This window comes from Salvelinus alpinus, chromosome 5 (genome assembly GCF_045679555.1).
Source record: "Salvelinus alpinus chromosome 5, SLU_Salpinus.1, whole genome shotgun sequence".
Lineage (NCBI taxonomy): Eukaryota > Metazoa > Chordata > Actinopteri > Salmoniformes > Salmonidae > Salvelinus > Salvelinus alpinus.
In genome coordinates, this window is record NC_092090.1 from 48,576,995 (window position 1) to 48,597,046 (window position 20,052).

The following is a 20,052-nucleotide window of genomic DNA, read 5'->3' on the forward strand; positions in this document are numbered from 1 at the left end:
AAAACTAAAACAAATACGGGATGAGGTAGGTAGTTGGTTGGATGGGCTATTTACAGATGGGCTGTGTACAGCTGCAGCAATCGGTAAGCTGCTCTGACAGCTGATGCTTAAAGTTAGTGAGGGAGATATGAGTCTCCAACTTCAGTGATTTTTGAAATTCGACCCAGTCATTGGCAGCAGAGAACTGGAAGGAAAGGTGGCCAAATGAGGTGTTGGCTTTGGGGATGACCAGTGAAATATACCTGCTGGAGCACGTGCTACGGATGGTTGTTGCTATGGTGACCAGTGAGCTGAGATAAGGTGGAGCTTTACCTAGCAAAGACTTATAGATTAGTGGAGATGCTTAATATGAGTCTGGAAGGAGAGTTTACAGTCTAACCAGACACCTAGGTATTTGTAGTTGTCCACATATTCTAAGTCAGAACCGTCCAGAGTAGTGATGCTAGTCGGGCAGGCGGGTGCGGGCAGCAATTGGTTGAAGAGCATGCATTTCGTTTTACTAGCATTTAAGAGCAGTTGGAGGCCACGGAAGAAAAGTTGTATGGCATTGAAGCTTGTTTGGAGGTTTGTTAACACAGTGTCCAAAGAAGGGCCAGATGTATACAGAATGGTGTTGTCTACGTAGAGGTGGATCAAATAATCACCCGCAGCAAGAGCGACATCATTGATATATACAGAGAAGCGAGTCAGCCCGAGAATTGAACCCTGTGGCACCCCCATAGAGACTGCCAGAGGTCCGGACAACAGGCCCTCCGATTTCACACACTGAGCTCTATCTGAGAAGTAGTTAGTGAACCAGGCGAGGCAGTCATTTGAGAAACCAAGGCTGTTGAGTCTGCTGATAGATTACTGTGATTGACAGAGTCGAAAGCCTTGGCCAGGTCGATGAAGACGGTTGCACAGTACTGTCTTTTATCGATGGCGGTTATGATATCGTTTAGGACCTTGAGCTTGGCTGAGGTGCACCCATGACCAGCTCAGAAACCGGATTGCATAGCGGAGAAGGTACGGTGGGATTTGAAATGGTCAGTGATCTGTTTGTTCACTTGGCTTTCAAAGACTTTAGAAAGGCAGGGCAGGATGGATATAGGTCTGTAACAGTTTGGGTCTAGAGTGTCTCCCCCTTTGAACAGGGGGATGACTGCGGCCGCTTTCCAGTCTTTAGGAATCTCAGACAATACGAAAAAGAGGTTAAACAGACTAGTAATAGGCGTTGCAACAATGGCGGTGGGTCATTTTAGGAAGAGAGGGTCCAGATTGTCTAGCCCAGCTGATTTGTAGGGATCCAGATTTTGCAGATTTTGCAGCTCTATCAGAACATCAGCTGTCTGGATTTGGATTTGGATTTTCGTCCTAGTTGCGTCATACTGCAGCACACTTTGCGGGCTGCCGCAGAATTCTATGGCACGTTATTGAATTGTCAGCCATTGTTACCATTAATGCTAGTTAGTGCTAGTTTGACCACCAGAGGGCATCTTTGAGAAGCATTTGATAGCCTTCAATATTGGCTGTACGAGAGAATTTAAAACCTTTTTTTGTAAGAACATAGTGTATGGGATTGATTTTAAGAAATTTAGCTTAATTAATTTGATTAATATTATGGTGTTTCTATTCCAAGAAAAACAAAAAATCTCATTAATTTATCAAGACCAATCCCCATGCTTGTCTCAGAGCAGCGCGAAACAGTGCTGAAATAGTTGACCACAGCAGGTAGGCTATTGCTTCAAATCCTATTGCTTCCTACTTCAATATGCTTTTTAAATAAATAAGACCTACACCACTTTTAACAGCACATTACTCAACACTAGTGAGACTCATGTCGCCTACAGTAGGCCTACAGTATATCGATTTTTTTTTTTTTTTTCAATGACTTGACTCCGCTAATAATTAGATTTAGAGGATAGGAGGATTCTACATGAATGTCTATGGGGCATGTTTCATTAGGGCAAATCTGATCTGTGAGAATATCTAAGGGGCTTTTATATAATTCTAAATGAATCAATAATAATAATAATCGCTGTGTTTTAATAAAGAACAATATTTTGGAGATTTCGTTTTCAAATAACCTAAAGTGAGCGAGAAAAAGGCCATTCTAACTAATTTGTAAATAAAGCCAGTTTGTTATTTAGAATGATTTATTTCTGTTTTTAGAGGGAGAGAAACCAAAAGCCCACTGTCGCCTCATGGGTCTCCCGGACGTGGCCGATACAGGTATCGAACCAGCATCCGTAGCAACGCAGTTTGCACTGCAATGCAGTGTCTTAGACCGCTGCGCCACTCAGGAGTCCCCATCCACAAAGTTTTTAATGCTGATCAATTGCCTTGTGTTGGCAAGAGTCTATTGTCCTGCTAACAGCCCATAATGGGCTATTATAATACATGGTGTCCAGGTCAGGATAACCAAAACATTTCTTTATTAAAGACTATCAGAAAGAATGTTGGTACTTAATTATATTGATCCAAAGCCATGAATGAGTGACTCGCTCAGCTTTATGTAGGTGCTGAGGCTATATGACTGAGCCATCAACTTGATTATTTAGCAGGCATCACTTGCTTATATTCAGTCAACAAATATATCTTAAGAATATCATGGAATATAATTGAACATTTTCGTTTGTCTTAGAATAAAAATCTTTGTGTACCAACAGTTTCAGTAAGTAATACTGACAAGTAGGGGGGGGAAAAATATATTTTTCAGGGTGTGCGCTTGCGGGACAGAGGAATAGAAATTCTTACACTATTGTTCTAAATTCAATCACCTTCATCCTCATCATTCAGTGAATTGAAATTCAATTTTGAAGTCGTGCATAATTATCAGTTTCTATTTGGTTTATGTCGCCCATTCATTATCAGTTAGAGACACATTAGCGCCTTGGCACCCAAAAGCATAATCAGTGGCCTAACTCCCCCTTGCTCTGGTCTGGAGCAATGAAGCAATGACGCAGGGTACCGTACTAAACCACAAATTACCTTTAAGTCCCGGAGCATAGTCTCAAAACCTTTAGTTGAGCAACCACTGTAATGCTTTGTGTTCAGGACAAAAACGTAATTTCTTTGCCATATTTTTTGCAGTATTAGTGCCTTATTGCAAACAGGAGGCATGTTTTGGAATATTTTTATTCTGTACAGGCTTCCTTCTTTTTACTCTGTCATTTAGGTTGGTATTGTGCAGTAACTACAATGTTGTTTATCTATCCTCAGTGTCCTCCTATCACAGCCATTTAACTCTGTAACTGGTTTAAAACCACTATTGGCCTCATGGTGAAATCGCTGAGCGGTTTCCTTCCTCTCCGTCAACTAAGTTAAAAGGGACGCCTGTATCTTTTGTAGTGACTGGGTGAATGAATACACCATACTGTACAAAGTTTAATTAATAATTTCAACATGCTCAAAGGGATATTCAATGTCTGCTTCTTTTTGTTTTACCCATCTACCAGTAGGTCACTTTCTTTTACTCCTGAAGTAATTTAGGCTTCACAAAGGGGTTGAATAGTTATTGACTCAAGAGATTTTCAGCTTTTGATTTTTTATACATTTCTAAAATCATCATTCCACTTTGACATGATGGGGTATTGTGTGTAGATCAGTGACACAAAATAAAACTGTAATCCATTTTAACTTCAGGCTGTAACACAGCAAAATGTGCAAAAAGTCGAGGGGTTTGAATACTTTCTGAAGGCACTAAGACATACAGTACGGGAACATACGTAGGAGTGTTCTGATCTTCCCCCACATATTGCAGCCAGAAGCCAGAGTGCTGAACACAAAATATTGTCATGTTATATACCGAGACCATTTCATGTTTATAGCACCATTACTTTTCACAACTACCCCAACTCCCACCCACCCATCGCTACATTCAGCAATATTAATAATAGTGACATTGTTTGTTGGTTGCGGCTCCAAAAAGAGAGAGGATTATGTTACTGTATGTGAGATGAAAACAGGCAGATGGTGTTGACATGGAGTTACAAAGATCACACACGCATCACACAACAAACAGAGGTTTACTGACAGGGGATTATGGCTTTTGATATAAAGTTAATATTAAAAGATGTTGCCTAAATACTATAGAATCTATGATTTAGAAAAAAGATATATATTCTAGATTTTTTTTAGCATTAATCATGTGTACTGTTGCCGTTCATTTCTTTATAATAAGCTTTTGAAGTGTGCAAGGGATTTAGAAAATGTATGTATTGTTTTAATAAAAATTTTCAGAGGATGAAGGAACAGGCCAGAATGTTCTCCCAGGAAATCAAACAGATAGATCTGGACGTGAACAGGACGTTTAGAAACCACATCATGTTCATGGATCGATTCGGATTCAAGTAAGTCAGCAGCTGTATTCCACGGTAAGGGTGGGTGTTCATGTATGGCTTAGTGCTGATCTAGGATCAGATCCCCCAGTCTATTATATATTAGAGTGGCTGCGGTTTTGGATTTTCTGGAAAACGTGTTGCTATTGATAGGTAGATTTTTACGTAGCTGCTGCCTGCTCTGCTGCCTACGTAGCTCCGCTGCTGCTTCCCCCTCATTTACATGGAGGGTGAAACTTCATGTTGTACACAAAAGACACGATCGACATGTTCGTACAAACTTTGTTGTCTGTTGTAACAGTATTACAAACATAAGCACAACACAAAAGCAGTCTATTTCATGTCATTAGGCAAGTACACTACGTGACCAAAAGTATGTGGACACCTGCTCGTCGAACATCTCATTCCAAAATCATGGGCTTTTATATGGAGTTGGTCACCCCTTTGCTGCCATAACAGCCTCCACTCTTCTGGGAAGGCTTTCCACTCAGCCACAAAAGCATTAGTTGGCACTATGCATTGGGGCAGGTAGCGTTCTTCATCCGTTGGACTGCCAGATGGTGAAACGTGATTCATTACTCCAGAGAACGCGTTTCCACTGCTCCAGAGTCCAATGGTGGGGAGCTTTACACCACTCCAGCCAATGCTTGGCATTGCGCATGGTGATCTTAGGCTTGTGTGTGGATGCTCGGCCATGGAAACCCATTTCATGAAGCTCCCGACGAACAGTTGTTATGCTGACGTTGCTTCCAGGAGCAATTTGGAACTCAGTTGTGAGTGCTGCAACCGAGGACAGACTATTTTTACGCGCTATGCTTTTCAGCACTCGGCAGTCCCATTCTGTGAGCTTGTGTAGCCTACTTGTGTAGCCTATTTCCTCTTTACAATAACAGCACTTACAGTTGACCGGGGCAGCTCTAGCAGGGCAGAAATTTGATGAACTGACTTGTTGGAAAGGTGGCATGCTGTGACGGAGTTCTTCTGTAAGGTCATTCTACTGCCAATGTTTGGCTATGGAGATTGCATGGCTGTGTGCTCGATTTTATACACCTGTCAGCAACGGGTGTGGCTGAAATAGCCGAATCCACTAATTTGAAGGGGTGTCCACATACTTTGGATACATCATGTGTACATATAACGCAAGCAAGACACAAGACAGGCAGTCAAAAAAGCGATTATTTTCTCATCATTGCAAACATTGGCTAGATTTTTTCCCATCAACTCTCACTACGATAAGTAGGCCGTCTAAAGCAGCAGATACGTGCAACACCATTGGAAATGAATGTTGAAAGTTACATTTATGTTCCTAAAACTTGATGCTGTCACTGCTTCCTGTTGACAAGACAGATTGATAAGTAGCCCAAATGTCAAAACACAGTTTTAAAGTGCCCAAATCAATATGCAGAAACAGTTTGTGATATATTGAAACCTAAACATAAAATGTTGTGTCTACACGTACATGTGCAACAATAGTAATCATATTACTTTTATTTTGTAAAACAAGCACATTATAAACTGCACACGCACCAAAAACCCTGTTTTGAAACTGGATTAAAAAAACATTGAAACTGGATATGTTTTTACATCACTGGCAGAACACAATCAGCTACATTTGTGACTTTTAGATTTTGACACAGCGGTCACCAAAATAAAAAGAGAAACACAACACTGTCTTGTCAATCACTCCTATCGATGATCACATTGAAATCGATTGCGCGAGAGGGGGAGCTGAGGTTGCGCGTCCTGTTAAAACTAACAGCTCAAAAAACACACGGAATGTGGAAATAATGTGTACATCGCTGGTCAGAGCACAATTTGAAGAAGACGGCTAGCTACATTTTGAAGTGTTGCATTTTGATTCAAGTGGGTCGCTAACATGATACGTGTAAAGCAACACTTTTTTTTTATGAATCACTTCCATCGATATCACACTGAAATCAATAGAACAGGGACAAAAAGTTTGGGGTGTAGAGCTGTTTAAACGAAGACGACGCAAAGGCCACACAGAAACTTGGAATAACCTATACATGCTGTGACACTATATTTTGGAACGGCGGATGTTAATTTCGGGAGGCTGCCATCATGGAAAAGGGAACAAACCCCTTTTTCTGTTAGTTAACTTCAACGAATCACGACCCGCCATCGTTTATCAACGGTTGGCTGCTATTTTATGTGATAGTTTGACTGTCAAGTCCGTGTATTGGTGTGTGGCCAGCGACTTTTATTAAGAGACCACCCCGAATTATCCAATGTCATTTGAGGAATCAAACGATAGCTGCGTTCTATGTCCTACGGCCCACAGCGTGTATGACAAAACCAACGATATTGATCTCTTTTAAGCTATTGATCTTGTGTCATTGTGTTGATTATAAACCTTTTATACTAACATCATCAATCTGAGGTAAAAAAAAAAAAAGAATGTGTAATTCCCGCCCCCCAATTCGATGTGGTCAACTTCAGCTTGTGTAATATAGTTCACTTTTTTTGTTTTGTATTATTTAGCTAAATAAAAATGTGGTTTATTTCACTGGTTTCCGTGATGTGTGGACAGTATCCACACATCACGGAAAGCAGCGAAATGAACCCCATTTCTATTTAGCTAAATAATACAAAACAAAAAAAGGGATTCATAGTCTCAATTGTTTTACTGACGATAATGCAATATTAAACTAAATCAGATGTTCAGATCTACAAATGTTTGACATTTAACATTAGTTACAGAGGGTACTCGTTGAAAGTCCCGCGTAGATGAACAGCCGACATGTTGATGATGCAATTTACTTTAAAAGGTCAAAGGTAATGCAGTTGCATGGGAGCGCGCAGTGCTTCTCAAATGTAAAATGTATGCGTTCTCCACACTCTTGTCCTAATAAGAACGTACTCAAGAGAATGCCCTTGGAGTATGCATATTGAGAAACACACACATACACGCAGTCAAATTTTTTTTTTTTTCATCATCATTCCGAACAAATAAAGTAAAATGTTATTTGTCACGTGCTTTGCAAACAGCAGGTGTAGACTAACAGTGAAATGCTTACTTACGGGCCCTTCCCAACAATGTAGAGAGAACGATAAAAAAATTCTAGAAATACATTTTAACACAAGGAATAAATACACAACCTATTAGTAAATAGACAGCTCCAAAAAATATAGATGAAAACTGTCTTGGTAAATAGTATGGTCTGCAGCTTATCATGAGATATTCTAACTCAGGCGAGCAAAAACTCGGGACTTCCTTAACATTAGAGATCGTGCACCAGCTGTTGTTAACAAAGAGACACACCCCTCCTTAATTGACACACCCCTCCTTAAAATTCTCAGCAACAAAAGAGTGATCAAATTCAGATCCTACGTATGTATAGTATAATAAGGTATGAAGTGAAAGTTGCCTGAACCATAATATTACCCCTCTCTCTCTGAATGACTGACCTCTCTCTCTCCTCTCTGTGTCTACACAGACAGCAGTCTTTATTTCATGTCCTGTCTGCCTATTCAGTCTACAACACGGTGAGTTTGTTTGAGTCTTCCCTCAGTCATAAATAATGTCAATAGTTACATAATGTTTGCATCACGATTCAGCCCAATGTTCAGCAATTAACTGCTTTGGTAACACTAAAACTAGTGGTAGCTGAGCTGTCTAACTTCATGGAGACAAAACCTACATCAGGACAAATATAGCCTGGTGATCAATGTGACATAGTTTGAACTCTGACCCTATAGGAGGTTAGCTACTGCCAGGGCATGAGCCAGGTCGCCGCCTTGCTGCTGATGTACATGAACGAGGAAGACGCCTTCTGGGCCCTGTCACAGCTACTGACCAATCGGAAGCATGCCATGCACGGTGAGCTAACCACTAAGATATCCCGTAAACATTGATTCAACCGAACAAATATGTCATGCATTGTGGTCCGACCAATCAATAATAGGAATCCGCTACATTACCAGTGGAATAATATATGAATATGTAATACAATCTTCATACAGATATGGAATTAGAGTTATTGACTAGTAAGTACATTCTGTTATGGAGTTCTAGCCACAAGAGTTATCTGTGTGTTTACACAAGGTAATGAAGCGGTCTAATCGTACACTCTCCTTCTAAGGTTTCTTTATTCCTGGGTTTCCCAAACTGCAGCGCTTCCAGACGCACCACGATCAGATTCTCTCCAAACTCATCCCCAAGCTGAAGAAACATCTGGTTAGATCACTGTTTTTTAAATATTTTTTTAATTTTTGTATCCATCCATCACCCCCCCCCTCTTCGGAGGACACGTATCTTGTTTGTTTTTTTATAGCTTTTCTGCTACATATACATACATTTTACATAGACATTTTTCATACACATTTTACATACACATTTTACATAGATCATTGTTTAGGTTGCCTTCACACACACACACAACCACATACATGCATACACACACACGCACATACATACATGTGTGCACACACACATTACGTAATGGCATTATTATGTTTCATAATAGTGAGGTTATTACAATAGTTGCATATAGTTACATTGAAATGTGTGTTACTGTGTAGAACTGTCCATCGTTCTTTCTAACCTTCCGTCTCTTTCTCCCTCTTTTTTTCTCTTTCCATCCCATCTCTCTTTTTCTCTCTCCCTCCATCCCTCTCTCCCTCTGTCTCTCTAGGACAGGGAACAGATGTCCTGTGGGATCTATAGCACTAAATGGTTCCTGCAGTGTTTCATTGACAGGGTGAGAGAAAGTGTGTTTTAAAGAACCGGTGCCATTTTTTGCCGATTTTAAATAATTATTCATTTTTATTGGCCCGTGACAACCAAGAACTCCTCTCCTTAAAGGTACAATCTGGGATCTGGGGTTGCTGACCAACGATTGCCACATGTGACCGACCACCTTGATTCGGTCTTATGTAGCAAAATGTACAATTGTGTTTTTTACATTGGATAAAAGCAGAGACACAGAGCTACAAAATGGTATATAATACACAGCATCTGAGGAACAATGGGAAAGTAATTTTGCTTTGAAGGTTTTTAACTTGTAACCTCACTTTTGAGAAAATGTCCTTTGAATGTTTTGGTACCTACTGGAGAGCTCTTCTTTGTCTACACCACTTCAGCATCATTCACACCCTCTTAAACTTTAGCCCCCACCCAAACGCTGACCATTTTACTCGCCCTAATTAGGCTGTTTTCATGTTATCCAGAGCGTTGGTGACTGTAACTGTGCTGCTGGCAACAATTGAATTCCGCTTTTTTGCCGACATTTACTGACACCGGCCATATTCAACGGGTGTTGAGCGTACGGAAATTAATCAGTTATTCTGCGCTCTGGCACACTCAGACGAGAGGACTCGGAAATCAGAAGTAGATGGCCAGACTGAATTTACGAACGCACCCAAAATGGGTACTTGCATAGTGGAGGCTTTTGTTAAGACATGTAGACAATGTCTTAACAATGTACCATAATCCCAACTCATGACGTTACTACCTTGCATGAATCTGCAGGTAGCTAACCAATATCTGAGAATGTAGCTAGCTAGACTATCTTACCCGTCCGTATACATCATTCATGGATGTACACGTCTCCTGTCAGATGCCATGGTTACCCTTAGTTTGAAGATGTAATCTGAAGACAGGTGTTTTTCTCCATCTCCTTAGCTATCATACTCTAATTCCACTGATTTCAAAACTCGGTCCTCCAGAAAGTGGAGAGCAACACTTATGCAGTTCTACTACATTAAAAACAAAAGTTGCGTTAGACAGGATTACTTAGACATACTGACCAGCTCAAATAGATAGAAGAGTGCTCTATGGCAGACCAATCCAAACTCATCTCTCGGTATGTCCAGCCCACTCATTATCTCAGGCAATCATGGCTAGCGGGAAGGTTGCTCGCTTTTTCTGTGGCTAAACCAACTAGGCTCGTAATTTTAAAAATTTGTATTCGTATTTACAGATGGCAGACAAGTTTGTTATTAAGGCACATAAAAGGTCACATGTTTGAGAAGGCAGAAAAAAAACGCATTTAATTTTTTTTTTTTAAGTTTACGTTCAAACGTCTCTCCTGTGAAGTAGTGACCCGCGACATACGCCTAGTTTCCTGAAACGTGTCACGTATTGTAACTTTTAGCAGAGGAGAAAGTAGTCCAAAAATGTATTACATTTACATTTTACATTTTAGTCATTTAGCAGACGCTCTTATCCAGAGCGACTTACAGTAGAGTGCATACATTTTATTACATTTTTTACATACTGAGACAAGGATATCCCTACCGGCCAAACCCTCCCTACCGGCCAAACCCTCCCTAACCCGGACGACGCTATGCCAATTGTGCGTCGCCCCACGGATCTCCCGGTTGCGGCCGGCTGCGACAGAGCCTGGGCGCGAACCCAGCCCAGCCTGGGCGTGAACCCAGAGACTCTGGTGGCGCAGCTAGCACTGCGATGCAGTGCCCTAGACCACTGCGCCACCCGGGAGACAGTAATTGAATATGTATGCTGCGAGCCTCATATTCAACTGTCAATAATAACTTAAAATAGCAGAATTGTAATTGTATTCATGGAGGTTCATTCATTTCACAACTCTAAGCAGGGTGAACTTATAAGGTCAAACTTATTTCAGCACTTATTAGCGTTGTTAACTATGTATAAAAGGAAACGTAACATAAGCATAATCACGAGGATTAATAACTACTCTGTGTGTACTCGACTCTGTTCATACCCACAATCCTGTGGCTTTGGTGGTTTGGAGAGACACATGCTGCTGTCAGCGCTTCTCAGTCCCCCTGGGGCCCACCATAAAGATGGGGCTGTGTTTTAGGCGGGGCGCCACCAAGCCCCCCTCACTACCAATGGACTGGAGGCAGGGTGAAGGGAGGGAGAGAAAGAGTAAGATGCAGACAAAGAATTTGCCTAGTAATCAATGATTATGTCATGGATCGATACTTGTAATTTTGGGGGATGATAAGCCTACGCTTACGATCTTATTAATGTGCAGTATGTGAACTCATTACTTGTGATGTTGTGGTCTTTTTGGACACCACTGGTTTTAAGAACACTTTTACCACTTTGTGAATGGGGAAATCATTTTTCTTGGAAGTCAGAGATCTTTTTTTCCTTCTCCTCATAGACCCCGTTCACCCTGACTCTACGCTTGTGGGACATCTACATTCTGGAAGGAGAGAAAATTCTTACTGCCATGTCCTACACAATCCTTAGAATATTTAAGAGTAAGGAGTGCATCTACCTTTGACAAGTAGCCTTTTAGCTACTTTAGCCTATTAGCTACTCATTACAGAACTGTTTGCTAATACAATATTGCTCTCAGCTATGAATATTTAACTCCTGTCCTGTGTGTTGTGTCTCTTTTAGAGCAGATCAAATTGTATTAGTCACATGCGCCGAATACAACAGCTGTAGACCTTACAGTGAAAAGCTTACTTACGAGCCCCTAACCGACAGTGCAGTTTCAAATAATACGGATAAAAGTAACAAGTAATTAAAGAGGAGCTGTAAAAAAATAACAATATATATATATACACAGGGGGGCTGCCGGTACAGAGTCAATGTGTGGGGTCACCGGTTAGTTGAGGTAGTTTGTACATGTAGGTAGAGTTAATTAAAGTGACCATGCACAGATGACAACAGAGAGTGGCAGTGGTGTAGGGAGGGGGGGGGGGCAACGTGATGTGAGTAGTGTGGGTAGCCATTTGACTAGATGTTCACCATTTGGGTTATAATGTCAATGATGTTGACTCCTTTCCTGTTTTGCTGTATCTGTGTGTCAACAGAACGTCTCCTGAAGATGAATCTGGAGGACCTGAGAGAGTTCCTTCAGGAGAAGATTGCCCTGTCTTTCCTCAACAGCGACGACGTCGTCATCGATCAGCTACAGGCCTCCCTGGCGGAACTGCGCAAGATGAAGCTGGACCTTCCACCCCCAGGTAGCACACTGCTTAGCTGATTTATGTACTGTTTGACAACGATTAAGTCTGTAGAAAATGCAGAGACCAAACATCTCATGAGGGCTTTTCAATGAGCTCCCCCTTGTGGAGAGGAATTAGGTCATATAATGACCATTTGATACTGGTTAGGTAGTTGTGGGGTATTTTTGAAAGAGGGTACCCATAATTACAATTTAATATTTAAGCATAAACCAGGTAAACACTTACTTACCAACTGCAACAGAACTGTAAAGCAAAGCATAGTTCCTATAATTTACCTCAGTTTTAATGTTCCTGTGTTTTATTTCTAGCCAAGCCAGATGAGCTGCCACAGAAGGCCCTGGGTTTGGAACTACCTCTTCTGCTCACCCCTCTCAAGCCCCCCAGGGGAGTCACCCCTGACCCGGGTACCAAACGACCAGGAGCAGGGGGTCTGGGTCTCCACATCATCACCTACCAGCCAGACATCATCTCCCAAGACGACAGCCCCTCTAAGGAGGACAGGAAGGACAAGGAAGCTCTCAATAGGGAGGAAGAGGAAGAGGAGGAAGTCTCTCTTCCATCTCCAGACACCATTCTCATCCACACCATCCAGGCTCAAGTTACCCCCGATGGGCCTCCCCAGGCTGGGGCTGGGCCACCACCTTATGAGCCACCAGGTGGCAATGAGCCCAATGTTATGGGACAACCTGCCATTCGTATGGCACTCCACAAAGAAAAAAGTGTTGAGAGCTCCTCTGGTCCAATGGCTTTACCAGAGACACAGGTCGTAGTTCAACAGGGTACAAACACACCTCCACAAAGCCCCATGGAGGAGCCGACCCTGACTGCCCCAGTTGCCCCTTCATCCCTTAGCCCTCCCCAGCCACCCTGCGGGGTCCCCCGGACTCAGTCAGCACCCTTAGCCCAGGCTTCCCAGCGGCCTACAGGCCTGGCCCAGAGTGAGAGCCGTTCGGTGGGGGAGAGGGAGGAGGAGGAGGAGGATGGGTATCTGGCCAGGCTTCTGGAGCAGGCCATGGCTCTGCCTAAACACAGGGCCCAGACAGGAGACAAAGGAGAGCCAGGAGACCCAGAATGGCCAGTTTGATTCTAGAGCATTGCAAAGCATTTCTAAGTCACCCCCTGTTGTCTGCGAGACAGACATTGCGGAAACATAGTGTTATGTTGTAGGAGAAGCTGCCATAGTGGAGTTCCAAGGGACAGTGCCACATTCTCTCCCATCATAGTGAATTCATTACAGCTTACTTCATTTTAGTACTTTTGTAATATTCTAACAATGGACATTATGTTTGCTTAGAGAGCCTTTGTGAAATATTTGCTAGTATAGTCTTATTTTAGTATAGTTGTATTTTTGTATGTGGACACCTGCTTGTCGAACATCTCTCTCCAAAATCATGAGCATTAATATGGAGTTGGTCCCCCCCTTTGCCTCAACTCTTCTGGGAAGGATTTCCACTAGATGTTGGGACATTGCTGCGGGGACTTGCTTCCATTCAGCCACGAGCATTAGTGAGGTCGGGCACTGATATTTGGCGGTTAAGCCTGGCTCGCAGTCAATGTTCCAATTCATCCCAAAGGTGTTTGATGGGGTTGAGGTCAGGGCTCTGTGCAGGCCAGTCAAATTCTTCCACACCGATCTCGACAAACCATTTCTGTATGGACCTCGCTTTGTGCACGGGGCATTGTGATGCTGAAACAGGAAAGGGCCGACCCCAAACTGTTGCCACAAAGTTGGAAGCACATAATCGTCTAGAATGTCATTGTATGCTGTAGCGTTAAGGGGCCTAGCCCAAACCATGAAAAACAGCCCCAGACCATTATTCCTCCTCCATCAAACTTTACAGTTGGCACTATGCATTTGGGCAGGAAGCGTTCTCCTGGCAACCGCCAAAACCAGATTCGTCTGTCGGACTGGCAGATGGTGAAGCGTGATTCATCACTCCAGAGAATGCGTTTCCACTGCTACAGAGTCCAATGGCGGCGGATTTTACACCACTCCAGCTGACGCTTGGCATTGCGCATGGTGATTTTAGGGTTGTGTGCCGCTGCTCGGCCTTGGAAACCCATTTCATGAACTCCCGACGAACAGTTCTTGTGCTGGCAGTTTGGAACTCGGTAGTGAGTGTTGCAACTGAGGACAGACACGCTACGCACTTCGGCACTCGGCAGTCCTGTTTTGTGTGATTGTGCGGCCTACCACTTCGCAGCTGAGCCGTTGTTGTCCCTATACATTTCCACTTCACAATAACAGCACTTACAGTTGGCCGGGGCAGCTCTAGCAGGGCAGAAATTTGACAAACTGACTTGTTGGAAAGGTGGCACCCTATGACAGTGCCACGTTGAACGTCACTGAGCTCTTCAATACGGGCCATTCTACTGTCAAATGTTTGTCTGTGGAGATTGCGTGGCTGTGTGCTCGAATTTATATACCTGTCAGCAACTGGTGTGTCTTAAATAGCCAAATCCACTAAGTTGAAGGGGTGTCCACATACACTAAAAGTATCTTCGCTTCTAGAGCAAAGGCTCAATCTGAAATGACCTTTGAGATGGTGAATTGTCCAAATCCGCGACAGGATGGAATCCCAGCCTGACGTTATTATACCAGGGGTTCAGAACTTCAGAAGGCTGCAAGGGGCCTCATTTCTTAGTCCATCAATTGAGGTCACTTGAGGCCAAATGCCTGATATTTTAGGTGTAGGCCTAGTATAGATGGATTTTGTACTGGTCATCCACAAAAAAAACTAAACAAGCATAGGCGAAGGCAATTGGGTCTACTGTACAGTTGAAGTCGGAAGTTTACATACACTTAAGTTGGAGTCATTAAAACTCGTTTTTCAACCACTCCACACATTTCTTGTTAACAAACTATAGTTCTGGCAAGTCGGTTAGGACATCTATTTTGTGCGTGACACAAGTAATTTTTCCAACAATTGTTTACAGACAGATTATTTCACTTATAATTCACTGTATCACAATTCCAGTGGGTCAGAAGTTTACATACACTAAGTTGACTGTGCCTTTAAACAGATTGGAAAATTCCAGAAAATTATGTCATGGCTTTAGAAGCTTCTGATAGGCTAATTGACATAATTTGAGTCAATTGGAGGTGTACATGTGGATGTATTTCAAGGCCTACCTTCAAACTCAGTGCCTCTTTGCTTGACCTAATGCTAATATCAAAAGAAATTTGCCAAAAAATTGTAGACCTCAAGTCTGGTTCATCCTTGGGAGCAATTTCCAAATGCCTGAAGGTACCGCGTTCATCTGTACAAACAATAGTACGCAAGTATAAACACCATGGGACCACGCAGCCGTCATACCGCTGTGGAAGGAAATGCTTTCTTTCTCCTAGAGATGAACGTACTTTGGTGCGATAAGTGCAAATCAATCCCAGAGCAACAGCAAAGGACCTTGTGAAGATGCTGACAGAAACAGGTACTAAAGTATCTATATCCACAGTCCTATATCGACATAACCTGAAAGGCCGCTCAGCAAGGAAGAAGCCACTGCTCCAAAACCGCCATAAAAACCCAGACTACGGTTTGCAACTGCACATGGGGACAAAGATCATACTTACTGCCCATCGTTATGTTTGGAGGGGAAAAGGGGGATGCTTACAAGCTGAAGAACACCATCCCAACCGTGAAGCACGGGGGTGACAGCATCATGTTGTGGGGGTGCTTTGCTGCAGGAGGGACTGGTGCACTTCACAAAATAGATGGCATCACGAGGAAGGAAAATTATGTGGCTGTATTGAAGCAACATCTCAAGACATCAGTCAGGAAGTTAAAGCTTGGTCGCAAATGGGTCTTCCAAATGGACAATGACCCCAAGCATACTTACAAAATGGCTTAAGGACTACAAAGTCAAGGTATTGGAGTGGCCATCACAAAGCCCTGACCTCAATCCCATAGAAAAGTTGTGGGAAGAACTGAAAAAGCGTGTGCGAGCAAGGAGGCCTACAAACCTGACTCAGTTACACCAGCTCTGTCAGTAGGAATGGGCCAAAATTCACACAACTTATTGTGGGAAGCTTGTGGAAGGCTACCCAAAACGTTTGACCCAAGTTAAACAATTTAAAGGCAATGCTACCAAATACTAATTGGGTGTATGTACATTTCTGTCCCACTGGGAATGTGATGAAAGAAATAAAAGCTGGAATAAATCATTCTCTCTACTGTTATTCTGACATTTCACATTCTTAAAATAAACTGGTGATCTTAACTGACCTAAGACATGGAATTGTTACATTTCAGGAATTGTGAAAAACTGAGTTTAAATGTATTTGGCTAAGGTGTATGTAAACTTCCGACTGCAACTGTATGTGACTTTGGGCTTAGATTTGTCATCTAGCAAGAATAATTCATATTTAAATCTCATTTTCTATTCTTGCAATGTTTAAGCTTAAAATTAAAACATATTTCGTGTTATCATTGATCTAGCAAAAATGTATTTTCAGATTATTGGATCTTTGCTGTAATGTATTATAAAGCTTATTTGTAATTTGTATTTGTAAGAAGAGCAATATGTAGATATTTTGTAGTCACTGTGTTGTAGAAGAAACACACTTAAGTTCTAAATACTGGCTGCAGAGATTCTGTAGTTGTAAATAGCCTAATTAAATAGCCTAATATGATGTTGAAGTAGGCCATAACATTTTTCCAAATGGTTAGTGGTAGATTGTACTCCAGCGCCACGTGATTTACAGACTTTGCTGACATCTAGTGGACATTTTGCGTATAGTGATTAATTTGTCCACTGGCAGATGTTGGTTAAGTGAATACAAAGTTTACTTAGGTTCCCTCAATTCATCATAAGCTAAAATATTATAATCGTCAATCATAAACTTGTTGTTAGAAGCCCACTATTTATTTACCTTTTAAAGAAATTGAAAGGTTATTTATAGACTAAACTGTATAGGTCTACAGCAATTTCAATGGTAATGTTTTGTACTTTGCTATTTATCCACAGAAAAACAGGCTAAGGAAGAAAGCTTTTGTGTGAATTCTAAATTCATGTTTGTACATTGAAATGCCTTAGTTGTAAGGTTTTTGACAGTCAAAGCAAAACAGATGTGGTTATGATTAGTGTATAATCTATGCAATGAACCCCTGAGACTGTTCAACAATGATTTGTCAAATACATGTTTTCAACATTTTGATTGTTTCTTTCTTTCTTTGTCGAGAATCAAAATGTTAAATCTGTGTTGAGTTATTTTCAAATCAACCTACGCGAGAAAGTATGCAGGAGTATTTTATATTACAGTGGTACCCAAACTTTTTCAGTTACTGTACCACCAATTGAATTTTGCTCTTCCCGGAGAACCCCTGAAGTACCCCCTCGTGTGCATTTTACCAGTAGGCCTATGGTCTCATGAGTCTTCTCATGTACCCAATGTGGATATGCTAAGTACCCCTAGGGGTCCTAGTACCCCTGGTTGGGAACCTATTTTTTAGTAGAATAGTATTAACACATATTTTAAGACTAGTTTTCTCTGGTCAGGACTCCGAGCCCTACTGAAATACCTTGTTCTTGGCTATAACTAGGGTCTAGGGTTTTTCCTGGTCAGGTCAGGTCAAGTGATCAGGAAAAACTCAGTTCCCTAAGAAATAGTCCACTGTTTCATCATTTCCAGACGATGGCGCTGTAAAGCTGTATCTGTATGCTGGTATTGTAACAGGATACCACTCCTGGTTTGCATAGGTTTCATTTATCTGATTGGTTCTGACCTAAATTGGTTCAAAAGAATCTCAAAGCCGATTGGTGCGCGCAAAGGGTAACTCTCATTGGTCTCACTCCTCTAACGTTTAATGGTAACATTTAACAGAGCCAGCAGTGCATGTGCCTGTGGAGCTGCGACTGGCAGCAGGTGAGACTGTGTCCATGGACAAACATCGAAACTACTAGAGAAGTGATTGAATAGACTTATCTACAGTCGTTTAACTATCTTAATCCATATATCTATACTTGGAGAGGAAACGTTCACGGGGTGTATTTCTTGCAGTGCGTAAAAGTGACCTTTGAATCTCAGAACAGAAGCACGTCTCAAGAAAGCGACAATAATGTCAGGCACCTTCAGTCCCAGGATGACGAAAACCCTGGAAGATCTGAGTCTGGACTCGGGCTACGGAGCTGGGGACTCCTGCAGGTCCCTCAGCCTCTCCTCGTCCAGGTCCCGGCACTCCCACACCCACCCACACCGGGGGACCTGGTGGAACCAGATCAGCTCTCTGAGCAGTAGGAACGCCAGCTGGGACACAGTCAATACGGTGCTGCCTGAGGATCCAGAGGACATACTCTCCAAGTGTCCTCGTCTGCCGACACTGGAAGAGGTCCCCTGGACCGACCAGGAGATCGCTGAAGTCCTGCGTAAAGTAGCAGGTGAGGAGGTGGCTTTCTCCGGTGACGCAGTCAGCCGTCTCTCGCTGCTCTTGCAGAGGGCTCTGGTTCGGATCTCCCGGGAGGCTCAGAGACTGAGCGAGCTGCACCGGCGATGCACGCGCTTTGAGGTGCAGAGCGCCATTCGACTGGTGCTGAGCTGGGGGCTGGCTGAGCGGTGCGTGGCTGGCACGGTGAGGGCCATTTCGCTCTACTGCATGAGCTCAGGCGAGACACTGCGTCAACGGGGCAAGTCCTCGCGCTGCGGGCTCAGCCTCCCGGTGGGACGGTTCTTCAGGTGGATGGTGGATACGCGTGTGTCAGTGCGCGTGCATGAGCACGCAGCCATTTGCCTGGCCGCGTGCGTGGAGAGCCTGGCGGAGGAAGTGGTCGTGCGGGTGTTGATGATGGCAGAGGAGCGGGAGAGAGAGCGTGAGGGCACCTGTTGCCTGGTAAATATTGAGGTCCTGGATGGGGTCGTCAATGACGACGCGGAGCTGTGGGGAGTGATGCAGAACTACGAGCATCTGATATGCGGGAAAAATGCCAATGGTAAATGTGTGTGTGTGCGTGTATGCGTGCGCCCCAACCCCGATGACACAATATGTGAATCAATTATCACTTTCCCTCTGTCCATGCACTAAATACACACACCCCTTTCCAAGAATGATGTTCTTCTCCTATGACTGCGCACAATGGAATGGTTCTTCAGTGAGCATGCATTCTGATAATTCTCTCTGGCAGCTTTTGGAAGTCTAGCTGAGAAAATGATGTAACCTCAGGGATTTAAAGGAACAAAACAAAAGTCCACTCAGGCAGAATATTCGAGAGAGAGAGAGAGAGGCCCTTCTAAAAAACTGACCCAGCATATGAGAAGCATGCATGTGTGTGTTGTCAGTAGCAGTGCTTGGGTAAAATCACTGGGGAAGCCAAGCCGGGAATAATAAGCCATACTACAACCTATGTGTTGTGATAATAGCGATGTTTGCTCTGTAACCTGTTAGTTCAAAATGCCTTGCGACCGTGATATAGAGGCCTAAGGCCCAGACAGTAAGAAGACAACCACACCTTTGTTTCATCACAAAACTGGAGAGCGTATTGGTGGAGAGCGTATTGGAGGAAAAGTACCCAATTGTCATACTTGAGTAAAAGTAAAGATAACTTAATAGAAAATGCCTCAACCAAAAGTGAGTCACCCAGTAAAATACTACTTGAGTAAAAGTCTAAAAAGGTTTGGTTTTAAATGTACTTCAATATCAAAAGTAAATGTAATTGCTAAAATATACTTAAGTATCAAAAGTAAAATTATAAATCATTTCAAATTCCTTATATTAAGCAAACCAATCGGCACAATTTTCGTTTTTTATATTTTATTTACGGATTGCCAGGGGCACACTCCCAATGCTCAGACATAATTTACAAAAGA

At 42.6% G+C, this 20,052-nt stretch overlaps 2 protein-coding genes across 4 annotated transcripts in view; both read left to right on the forward strand.

The window, feature by feature from the left end:
- Window positions 1–15,003, forward strand: part of LOC139576285 (USP6 N-terminal-like protein) — a 29,274-nt gene extending 14,271 nt beyond the window's left edge. The window contains exons 7-14 of one of the 2 annotated variants that reach the window (XM_071402205.1): window positions 4,222–4,331; window positions 7,778–7,826; window positions 8,040–8,160; window positions 8,423–8,517; window positions 8,975–9,040; window positions 11,435–11,534; window positions 12,096–12,248; window positions 12,560–15,003. In XM_071402205.1, coding sequence (XP_071258306.1) covers window positions 4,222–4,331; window positions 7,778–7,826; window positions 8,040–8,160; window positions 8,423–8,517; window positions 8,975–9,040; window positions 11,435–11,534; window positions 12,096–12,248; window positions 12,560–13,335 — 1,470 coding nt within the window. In that variant the 3' untranslated portion in view covers window positions 13,336–15,003. The remainder of the gene's footprint in view (window positions 1–4,221; window positions 4,332–7,777; window positions 7,827–8,039; window positions 8,161–8,422; window positions 8,518–8,974; window positions 9,041–11,434; window positions 11,535–12,095; window positions 12,249–12,559) is intronic. The other variant, XM_071402204.1, reaches the window with a different exon arrangement.
- Window positions 15,004–18,092: 3,089 nt separating this feature from the next.
- The window catches only part of LOC139576286 (ankyrin repeat and BTB/POZ domain-containing protein 2-like), a 28,271-nt gene continuing 26,311 nt past the window's right edge, over window positions 18,093–20,052 (forward strand). For both annotated transcript variants that reach the window (XM_071402206.1, XM_071402207.1), the window contains exon 1: window positions 18,093–19,178. In XM_071402206.1, coding sequence (XP_071258307.1) covers window positions 18,311–19,178 — 868 coding nt within the window. In that variant the 5' untranslated portion in view covers window positions 18,093–18,310. The remainder of the gene's footprint in view (window positions 19,179–20,052) is intronic.